The sequence below is a fragment of the Tachypleus tridentatus genome, chromosome 10 (genome assembly GCF_004210375.1).
Source record: "Tachypleus tridentatus isolate NWPU-2018 chromosome 10, ASM421037v1, whole genome shotgun sequence".
Lineage (NCBI taxonomy): Eukaryota > Metazoa > Arthropoda > Merostomata > Xiphosura > Limulidae > Tachypleus > Tachypleus tridentatus.
This window is the reverse complement of record NC_134834.1, coordinates 61,550,788-61,562,998: the sequence shown is the minus strand read 5'-3', so window position 1 is coordinate 61,562,998 and position 12,211 is coordinate 61,550,788. Positions and strand designations below refer to the sequence as shown.

Below are 12,211 nucleotides of genomic sequence, written 5' to 3'. Positions count from 1 at the left end.
CTTTCCTACTGGAGGACTAATATTAGGCAAACAATGTGATAATGGACAGCAATGGTCAGAAACTTAGAGGCTATGTTATAACTAGAGAAAACCGAACATAAAAGTAATAATTCTAAGCAGGTTATTAGCATATTTAGTGAAAACGTTCGATAAAGTTTATACTGCAAATCCCCTATTATATTGTTAAAATTCATCCATATAACGATGAAAATACTTCTGAAAATGAAAAGGGCTTTCATCTTAATGTGGATGGGCGTGGCAGACTGATTAAGTTGCCCTCGCAGGAAATTCGAGAATTCCAGATTCAGGAACTGTTGTTGCAAAAACGCGCTCCACACTTTAGAACTGTCATTATGCTAAAAGAATGACTAAGATTTCATAAGACAAAATTTTTTTTTTTTAATTTCATGCAAAGCTACTCGAGGGCTATCTGCGCTAGCCATCTCTAATTTAGCAGCGTAAGACTAGAGGGAAGGCAGCTAGTCATCACCACCCACCGCCGACTTTGGGCTACTCTTTTACCAACGAATAGTGGGATTGACCGTAACATTGTAACGTACTCACGGCTGAAAGGGCGAGCATGTGGTGCGACGTAAATTCGAACCCGCGACCCTCAGATTACGAGTCGAACGCCTTAACCCACCTGGCCATGCCGGGCCCAAGAAATGGTAGTGGTAGTGGATGCAGTTTATTAGCTGGCTTCCTTCAAACCAATCAGTTCAAAGTTGTGAGACTATGTCCGTAGCTTTAAGCGAAATTTTGAAGTAAAAACAACTAGCTAACTTAATACTACCATCATTAAATAAACACCACTCTTCTTTTAGTCTTTTTTTTTTAAACTATAGTAAGGAAATAATATCAAATTAAATTTTTTTCAAAAGAATAGAGAAACATCTAAATATAGTATTTATAATGGTTTGTTTGTTGTTGAGCACAAAACACGTTATTATTGTTATAACTTCTCAGACTTACCGCTGAGCCACCTGTGGCGGTATTTATAATATTGCTGTCGAAATAAGTTAACATATAATTTTCTAGTTAAGGTTTGTTTGTTTGTTTTGAATTTCGCGCAAAGCTGCACAAGTTCTATCTATGCTAGTCGTCCCTAATTTAGTAAAGACTAAAGTGAAGGTTGCTTTTCATCACCACCCACCGCCAAGTCTTAGGCTACTCTTTTACCTACGAATAGTGGTATTTACCGTCACATTATATTGCCCTATATTGTTATAACTCCTCAGACTTACCGCTGAGCCATCTGTGGCGGTATTTATAATATTGCTGTCGAAAATATAATGCCCTATGACTGAAAGGATGAGCACGTTTGGTCTGACGGAAATTTCAACACACGACCCTCAAATTAAGAGTCGAACCCCCTGACCACCTGACCATGCCAAGCCTGTAGTTAAAGCAGACAATATTTTAGTATTCTAAAACGCTGGTAGATGCTATCAATATACTTTACTTGACTTTTATTTCAACCGTATGTTTTTCATACAACACCTTTCAGCAGTGATACTTTTACTTGGGAGAAGTTGTTGACACGATTATTTTAAATAGTTTTATTAACTTGATATAAAAAAGAGATAATTGCCAAGTTATGAAATTATTTAACTGTTCCTGGTTTAACTTCAATGTTTGTTGCCTGACTATGCGAAGTTAACTATGGCGGAACGTCTGATGTTATTTCAACTTTGTTTTCACCACCCAGTACCACTGAGTTTTCGTCGATTGTAATTGTGACATGTGATTCAAAAGTAAAACGTAAATAATATATTAATTCATATATAATAAACAACTACTTTGTTCAACAATATTTGAAATGATAATTTTTTTAATTAACGAGCAGAACAACAATTTCAATAACATGTATTAACTTTTGAGTCCGTTATCAAATAAACAAGATAACCCTATGAATATAGTTTAAAACTGAGGTGATCAGGCACTGCCACCTATAAACCTATTAGATAGAGAATTTTCAATTGATACGGTTAACCTTTGCTTAATGTGACTTTATGAGGCAGTGTATAGATGGACTCCCAGATAGGAAAACTTAATGATATATAAAAAAATAACATATATAGAGGTCTGTGTATAAAAGCTGAAGACAACAAACTGTATAAATACCTATGGGCGTGTTAAAAAGCCGGTTTTAGGGGGGAGTTTGAATGATGGGGGAATATCGACAATTTTATCGCGTACATCTTTCTGTTACAGTAATATATAAACTCCATGTTCAGGGTTGGTATTGAGAGCACAAGTTTACTATTATGAAGAAGGTCGTTGTGCATTCATTGAAAGCTCAGAAAACTAGGGTAAAGAGATTTCCAGACACGTATATATATATATATACATAGCTTGAAATAACCAGACGGTGTGGTTGGTTTAGAAGACTTCAGTGCCAACTTAGGAAAATGGTAAGGTACAATCTGTTGTAAGGTACAACATAGTCAGTTCTATGTTAAGCTGTTTTAAGGTAGGTTCTTCTCTTTGATAATTACAAGTTTTGGCTTTCACAGCAATATCCATCCATCTATCTATCCATATACACATATGTTGTGTACAAATTTTTCACCCTTAGAATTTTTAGTTGTTTCTTACAAATTTCGTGCAAATCTCCACGAAGGCTAGCTGCACTATCCGTCCCTAAATTAGGAGTGAAAGACTAGATGGAAGGCAGCTGGCTATCACCACCCACAGCCAATTATTAAGCTACTATTTTACCAACAAATAGAGGGATTGACTAACACTTATAACGCTCCCACGGCCGAAAGGGCGAGCATGTTTAGTGTGAAGGGTATTCGAACTCGCAATCCTCTGATTGCTAGTCGAGCGCTCTAACCAGCTGGCCATACCAGGCCCTTCCGTGCTACGAACTTTAAAATATTGTTTAATTAAAACTATCTAAAAACAATTGACATCTGTGTCGTTAGCTGTGTGTGCGTGTGTGTGTATTTCTTATAGCAAAACCACATCGTGCTATCTGCTGTGTTCACAGAGGGGAATCGAACCCCTGATTTTAGCGTTGTAAATCTTTAGACTTACAGCTGTCCCAGCGGGGGAGAATGTCGTTAGTTAAAAGAATAGTTATTAGCTGTAATGGGCAATATTAGAATTATTAGGTTTAGATTTTTTTTCGACAATTTTATCTTAAAAAATTCGATGCTGTTACTAAAGGATTTTTTAAACTACTTAATATTTCAGAAGAAATGATATGTCCGATAAAATAAAATCTAAGTCTAAAAAATTATTTTGTATTTCTTGTTAGAACTTTAAGTAATTATTTTGTATTATTTTTTGAAAAAAGAGTTAATACAGCACGTTTTTTTTAGAAAAGATATTATCTACAATTACATAAATTATCGAAGAAGATTAGGCTCGGCCTGGCCAGGTGGTTAAGGCATTTTACCAGTAATCTGAAGGTCGCGGATTCAAATCCCCATCACAACAGATATGTTCGCCTTTTCAGCCGTGAGGGCTTTATAATATGACGGTGAATCCCACTATTCGTTGGTAAAAGAGTAGCCCAAGAGTTGGCGGTGGGTGGTGATGACTAACTGCCTTCCCTCTAGTTTTACACTGCTAAATTAGGGACGGTTGGTGCAGATAGCCCTCGTGTAGCTTTGCGCGAAATTAAAAAAACAAACAAAAATTTTGTTTGTTTGTTTGAAATCTAGCATAAAGCTACACAATGAGCTACCTGTGCTCGATCCATCACGGGTATCGAAATCTGGTTTCTAGCGTTGTAAATCTGCAGACGTACCGTTGTGTCACTGGGAGACAAAGCGAGAAGAACATCGTGTTGCTAAGTTCACTTGATATACATAATTACATACATACATACTTCTGAATAATTGTTGTTTAATATATACTTCCGTCATTCATAGCTAATACTCTACACTGCTGGCATATTTATGCTTAGAAACAAACTTAAGGATATTTAAATCCTTAAAATAGGAAAATAAAAGCGAAAAAAAAAGAGAACTTTTAAAGATACCACGTATTGTAGAAGTGCTTTAACACATAGGGTTATCACCCCATGTAAAGCTTACATAAGAATTAAATAGAAATTCACATACAATATTTTATTTCAAATACAACGATTTTTAAATCATAAAACAAACTAGAGGAATATTTTTGCTGCCTAAGTCACGTATATAGCATCTACACTTATCATAAAGGTATTTCGCCCTTACATTCACAAGTTGAGAAGAACCGTAAAATATATGTTTATAAGTTTGATAATTACAAATAGCATGAATGTTGTTTCCTTTATGGATTAAATATAGGTTATAATTCAACTCATGTTGTTTTTTTTTTTTTTTTCTATTTGTCTTCCTTTAAAAACCAAAACAAACAAAATAGGTCTACTGAAAAATGAATAGTTTATTGAATATAAAACATAACATAGGGAATACAACAGGAACCTGTTTGTTATATCAGTATTATATCATTTAAACCTCAGTAGGGTCAATAACACTGACGCGTTTTACTTATATATAGCACGAACAAAGGAAATCATTTTCTTCAACTGGTTATGCGCAATTCTGTTATTGAATGTTCGCTGTTCCACACATAGTCTTTAGTCTTTACTATTATTAAGGTGAATAACTCAAATACCTTAGGCTGTGTTAATTTTAACAATAACATTTAGTTTAAGATATGCTGCTCTAGTTAGATCGCGTATCTACTTTTTATTTGGGTAAGTGCACTAAGTCGCTGCTCCGCTGCCCGAGTTACAGTGTAAACCGGTCAGGTTAACTTTACAGTTAAGAAGCGAATATCTTTTGACCCACTTATTTAATATACATTTCCTATATTTTCAGTTTGCTATATCTATCTATAGTTGACAAAGGTTAAAAGCAATTTGTTTGTCTGATTGTAGAACAGCTAGACGAAGAAATAAAGACATATTTGAATATGGAAGAAGCAACCCCTTTTGGAATTTTATAAGATAAAAATAAAATATGTAATGTACATAAAAATGAGATATTTTATATCTGGTACATGAGATTCGCAGGAACCAAAACCTTCGTTCAATTACACCAATTTTTAAACATTTGCTTATTTTGTTATATTTTACGTAAAGCTACTAAGTGATATACGAAAAGGAAGACTTCACTCTGAGCCAAATTTTTGGGCTGCTCTTTATCAACAAAATGAAATTGATTGTGACGTTATAACGTCACCATCAGCATGTTTGAGTAGCGATTTACAGAGTGGGATTTGAGCACCTTAACCATTAAGTATATAAAACAATTCGCTAGTGAAATAGATGTTGTTGTTTTTTTAACCTTAAGTTATCGAATCTAGAGTTGGCAAAAAATTCTGAGAAAATACTTCCGAGTTATTTAATAGCAAATAAGTATTATCCATGTTACCCTTTAAATAAATAGTGGCTGTATTAAAGCTTTATTATACATAATCCTATAATTACTCGGACACCTTTGGCTATTTTGGACTCATTTGCCCTAGATGTTTATGCACCAAATTGCTTGTAGGTCCATGAATTAGTAAGTTGCATGGACGTTAACAACTATAACTCACAAACACAAAATTGTAAAGAAAGATATCACAAACCTCGCAGTTAGCTTCACGAACGACTGTAGGAGTCTCTTACTAACTTCTTACAGAAAATGAGTAATTTTACCATAAGTTTGTTTTGTTTGTTTTTTTTTTAATTTCGCACAAAGCTACTCGAGAGCTATCATTGCTAGCGGTCCCTAATTTAACAGTGTAAGACTAGAGGGAAGGCAACTAGTCATCACCGCCCACCGCCAACTCTTTGGCTACTATTTTACCAACGAATAGTGGGATTGACCGTCACATTATAATGCCCCCACGGCTGAAAGGGCGAGCATGTTTTGTGTGACGGGGATGCGAACCCGCGACCCTCAGATTACGAGTCGCACGCCTTAACACGCTTGGCCATGACGGGCCTACCACAAGTTTTGGTCACTTCTTTGCAATGAATTTCATAGTAAGAAAATAAAATTATTCATACATTAGTTTTATTAGTTTTTGGTAAAAGTCAAGTCAGTAAGATAAGAAAAGCCACCAGTGGCACAGCGGCATTTCTGCGGACTTGCAACGCTAGAAACTGGGTTTCGATACCCGTTGTTGGTAGAGTACATATAGCCAATGGAGTAGCTTTGTGCTTAACTACAAACAAACAAACAAACAAACAAACAAGATATCACACAATATAAAAGTTATGTAGGTTTTATTTGTTAAAATATTGTGGTCGCTATGTTAATTTTGTGATATCATGAATATAAATATTTTTTGTATTCAGATTAGGTTGATTTGATTTCCCAGACTATGTTTTTACTTGCTATTTCAGACGTTTTTGTCCAAATCGTCGTGGAGATTTTGTTTCTTGTGTTTCTTACTGTTCGCTTGTATATCTTATGGAAATGTTTTAAATCCATCGAAGCACAAGTTTTCAAGAGAGATTTATCCTACACAAAAAGAAGAAACCTTGACACACCGTATCGTTAGCCGTCAAGTGGCAGAAAACGAAATTTCTAAAGTTAAGCGAATTCCGCCTCATAAGGCATTTCACCAATTCCATTTCCAACCTATTAACCTTCGGCGGCCAATCACGCCAGCAAAAAACCATGAAGTTTTGCCACTACCAAACCCACCCGAAAGAGTCACTCCTCCACTTGACATTCCGAAAAAATCACATCCAGAACCATTACCAATTCCACCTCCACCATCTATTTCACGACCAATACCGAAAAGCCCATCGCCATTGCTGCCACCTGCAGTTTTAAACAAACAATTACCTTCGTTACCACCTCCTCCTCCACAGCCACCTCCACCATCAAAGACAACAGAGATATCTTTATCACCACCTCCAGAGCAGGACAAACAGTTTCAGTATCCTAAGTTTGACGATGCTGAATATGAGGTTTTCGAGCCCCAGCGTATTAATACTCCCACTCCACTATCTTACCCTGGACAATTATTTCCACCGCCTGTAAGAGATAAAATTAAAGAAAATGCACTTCATTCTCATAGTATTTTTCAGAATTTCCTTTTGCAATCAGCAAAGAAAGGAAGAAACTTCCAACTTGAAATCCCAACAGCAGTTATTCACCCACAACAACTTCCTTCACCACTTATAGAAGAGAAAGAAATAGAGATTATACCTCCACCATTTAAGGTTTCTCCCGAGCTCCCTTCTCAAGTAATAAATAAATCAAAACCACAGCAAAATGAACTCCCCGAAACATTTCTTCACCAAGAACATCCAGTTTTCCCTCCCGTACAAAAGAAAAGAAATGAAATTATTAGTCATCCTCATAAGACATTTCACGAGTTTCATTTACAGCAGGTGAAAACACCACCAGCGCCACAGCAAATTGAAATCCCCATAACACACCTTATGCAAGAGCAACCACTTCCACCACCTATAGAAGAGCAGGACAAAGAAATTGCTCTCCCACCTCATAAAGCTTTTCACGAATTTCATTTTGAACAAAGAAAGCAACCAAGGCCACACAAGATTGAAATTACAAACAAACTTTTTCATCCAGAACAACCACTTCCACCACCCATAGAAGAGAAGGACGAAGAAATTGCTCTCCCACCTCATAAAGCTTTTCACGAATTTCATTTTCAACCAAGAAAACAACCAAGACCACATCAGATTGAAATTCCAACCAAACTTTTTCATCCAAAACAACCACTTCCACCACCCATAGAAGAACAGGACAAAGAAATTGCTCTCCCACCTCATAAAGCTTTTCACGAATTTCATTTTGAACAAAGAAAGCAACCAAGGCCACACAAGATTGAAATTACAAACAAACTTTTTCATCCAGAACAACCACTTCCACCACCCATAGAAGAGAAGGACGAAGAAATTGCTCTCCCACCTCATAAAGCTTTTCACGAATTTCATTTTCAACCAAGAAAACAACCAAGACCACATCAGATTGAAATTCCAACCAAACTTTTTCATCCAAAACAACCACTTCCACCACCCATAGAAGAACAGGACAAAGAAATTGCTCTCCCACCTCATAAAGCTTTTCACGAATTTCATTTTCAACCAAGAAAACAACCAAGGCCACATCATATTGAAATTCTAACCAAACCTATTCATCCAAAACAACCACTTCCACCACCCATAGAAGAGCAGGGCAAAGAAATTGCTCTCCCACTTCATAAAGCTTTCCACAAGTTCCATTTTCAACCTATAAAGCAACTAACGCCACACCACTTTGAAACCCCAAAAACATCTCTTCACCCACAACAACCACTTTCACTACTCCTAAAAGAGAGGGAAAAAGAAAGTACTTTTCCACCTCATAAAGCTTTCAATGAATTTCATTTCCAACCTATAAAGCAAACAAGGCCACACCAGATTGAAATTTCAACAAAACGTATTCATCCAGAACAACGACTTCCACGACCTATAGAAGAGCAGGACAAAGAAATTGTTCTCCCACCTCATAAAGCTTTTCACGAATTTCATTTTCAACCAAGAAAACAACCAAGGCCACATCAGATTGAAATTCCAACCAAACCTATTCATCCAAAACAACCACTTCCACCACCCATAGAAGAGCAGGACGAAGAAATTGCTCTCCCACCTCATAAAGCGTTTCACGAGTTTCATTTTCAACCTATAAAGCAACCAGTGTCATACCACCTTGAAACCCCAACAACATCACTTCACCCACAACAACCACTTCCACCATCTACAGAAGAGAAAGAAATAGAAATTGATCTTCCACCTCATAAAGCTTTCCACGAGTTTCACTTCCAACCCATAAAGCAATCGGCACCACATCACTTAGAAAGCCCAATAATAGCCAATCTCCCAGAACAACCAATTCCGCCTTCCATAGAAAAGAAAGAAAAAGAAATTGCTCTTCCACCTCATAAAGCTTTCCATGAATTTCTATTCGAGCCTAAAAAACAACCAATACCATTTAACGTTGAAAACCCAAATATATCTCTTCCTCTCAAACAACAGCTTCCACCTCACAAAGCTTTCCACGAGTTCCATTTTCAACCTAGAAAGCAGCTAAGACCACATCAGACTGAAATACCAACGACATCTCTTCTCCCAGAACAACCACTTACACCGCTAATAGAAGATAAAGAAAGTGATATTGCTCTCCCACCTCATAAAACTTTCCACGAGTTAAATATTCAACTTAAAAAACAACCAAGACCATACCAGATTGAAACACCAATAACATTTGTTCGCCAAGAACAACCAATTCCATCACTAATAGAAGAGAAGGATAAGGAAATTGCACCTCCCTCTCGTAAGAGCTTTCTCAACCTTAACTTTGAACCTATTAGAAAACCAAGACTGCATAAAACTGAAATTCTAACGCTTTATAACCAAGGGCAACCACCTACAACACTCATACAAGATGCACCAAAAGATATTATAATACCTAATCATCGGGAAGTCCCACAATTTCATATCGAGGCAGTAGAAGAACCTAAGCAAAAAAATTATATAAAACCAGACATTAGAAAGCCTGATATATCGCCTGACGTTTCCCAATTTCCTCATCCACAGCCAATTCAAAGACCACGATCAGTATCAATTAGATTGAAGCCTTTGAAACTGTTTCTTCGAAACTCTCCTCCCGAAACGCCAAAAATAGTAGATGCTAAAATTCAAGCTCCTGATATTCCTTTCGACCATAACATTCTTGTATCTTTACCTGAATATCATTCTCAACCTATTATACCATCGGATGTCCAAAGATTTACAGAGAATCAACCTTTATTACCACAAAAACCTGGTACAATAAATTCATATTTTGAAAACAAGATGTTAACTAAACCTATAGAACCTATAACTCCTATAACTCCCGATTCAATTTCTAAATCACAGTTTCTAGTTCCTTCAAAAGATATCGAATTTTTTCCAGTAACCAAAAACTTAATGCATAATCTCCCTTCAGTAAAAGACTTTGAAGATAATATAGCTAATAAGAAGAAATCCAAGGTTCAAGACTCGCAAATAAAATTACCTCCCCATAAAGCTTTTCACCAATTTCATTATGAGCCAATCAAGTTATCACGTGTGCGGAGGGATAGAGTGAGATAATCAGTTTTACTTGTAGGGTTATATTATTAACACTCATTATTTTCATTATACACAGTAAAGTGAAAAACAAGAAAAACTCAAGTTAATATTTACTCTTTGTTACAGAGAGATGGACTCTTTTAGTGTTATTGAAAACTATGAAAATATTTCATCTATTTTGTTTCAATATTTGATTTTCTATGGTTGTACTTTTTTATCTTAATGTGTAATGGTTAAGTCGGTATGAATGAAGGCTTGTTTATGATAGTAAGTTTCATAAACAAGCTGTTTTAGAAACTTTTTAGAAATAAGAATATTCATTTTTTTGTTTTCCTACATATATTAAGTAATTGTGATCACTAAATATTATCATTACGCTGGTATAATGAATGCTATTTAGAGAAAATTTGTTTACCTTAGTATATGATTATATTTTCTTTGTTCAATTATAGTTGAAATTTTACTTCAATATCGTAACTTTGTTCACTGTGTGGGTGCTACAGAACTTTTTTCTGTGAGTGGTGGCATTGTTTTTGTTTTTTTAGAAACGGCAAATAAAGCTTTGTTTTTAAAAATATCGTGGTGTTTGATATAAAATTTTAGTCTAAATTGCATAAATTTTCAATATGAGGTTTTCAGTAATAACCATTTCATAAAATGTAGGTAACAACTATTCACGAGTGATTTTTCAAATACGTATGAGTATTATTTTGTGAAAGCCAAGTAACAATAAAAACATTGTTATGTTACTTTCTCAGCGTAATGTTACACCAACCAAATGTCGTTTTTCATAATAAAATATATTAATGCACTGCATTATATATATATATATGTTTAAACTAGCACTTAAGGTTCAGCTCAAGGAGAATTACAAAACAAAACATGAAACTAAACACTTTTTTCAATATCGGTTTCGTAGTGTGCATATTTTTCTTCAGTTAGTTTAGTTTTTCTTAGTGGTAAAAAACATATGTTAAAAGGGATATGTATAATTATACACACACACATAATCTTTACAAGTATTACACACCAATAAATAGTTAGGCTTTTTGATGAATTAGGAAACCAAGTGAATTATATAAAGTTAATGGATAATCTGAACTTCACATATTCAGTCCATGAGCATTTGCCTCCCCTGATAAATGAGAAACATAATTCTTTTTTTATTCATTCCGCATATGTAGATACATTTTTACTCACTTCACCATTTCACAATACTATTCTCCCTCCTGAAAAAGTGTTACTATATACCTTTATATTGAATAAAAGATTAAAGACAACTATGTAAACAGCGGTTGAACGTTTCCATAGTAATCGATAATAGTCGAGAAAAGCTTAGAAACTTAAACTACATATTATTTGTCTTGAAAGTTTGACTAGTTGTATAAAAAATAAGAAACAAAAAATAAACAATTGGGAAAAAAAACTGAAGATGATTTTTCATATAAAGTTATAAATAATATTCGATGTACAGATTCCAGCAGAAAAGTTGGAATCGATAAACATTTAAATGTTCTATTTTAAGAGAATCCATTACACGGTGTGAAAAATGATATTAAGAAACATGTAATGTAGATCAGGGCCCGTTATATTTTGAATTATGAAAATATGACGTCACAAAAATGTAATCCTGTAAGTTAGGAGGGATGTGGAACTGTACTATCTCATTTATATGGTATGAGTTACGAAACTGTATAAGGAAGTTTTCTTTGGCGCTGTTAGATGGAATGTTATTTATATCTGTTATTTGTTTTCTATTACGTTCTTTTCTTCTGAATGTTAGAAATTCAACTCTTGTTGGAACTGTTTATATGTTTATAGAAGACAAGGTGGTTTTAATATTCGTTACTAAGTGTATAAGCCGGTACTTCCCTGCATCATTTGTATATAATTACAGTTTATCACTGAGGAAATAATACTTATATCAAATGTAAGGGCTAATTCTGTCAGGCCTGTTCTTGTTTCAAGACCACGTTGCTAATTTCTCAATTGAAACTTCCCAAAATATAGCGAATCTAATTAGGCTAGATGTTTTCTTCCTGTGATCTTAACTGTACGAATATCGGTTTAAATATAAAGATATTTCTAATTAGTAGTTTTTAAAGTTTAGATTTCGCTTCAATAACCACTCTTTATCTTTATTTT

General features: G+C 34.9%; 1 protein-coding gene across 1 annotated transcript; it reads left to right on the top strand.

Annotated features, from left to right (window-relative positions):
• Window positions 1-2,360: 2,360 nt before the first annotated feature.
• On the top strand, window positions 2,361-10,532 carry LOC143229400 (uncharacterized). Its single transcript, XM_076461681.1, has 2 exons — window positions 2,361-2,414; window positions 6,341-10,532. The coding sequence occupies exons 1-2, from the start codon at window positions 2,412-2,414 to the stop codon at window positions 10,085-10,087; spliced, it is 3,750 nt and encodes a 1,249-aa protein (XP_076317796.1). The 5' UTR covers window positions 2,361-2,411; the 3' UTR covers window positions 10,088-10,532.
• The last annotated feature ends 1,679 nt before the right edge of the window (window positions 10,533-12,211 follow it).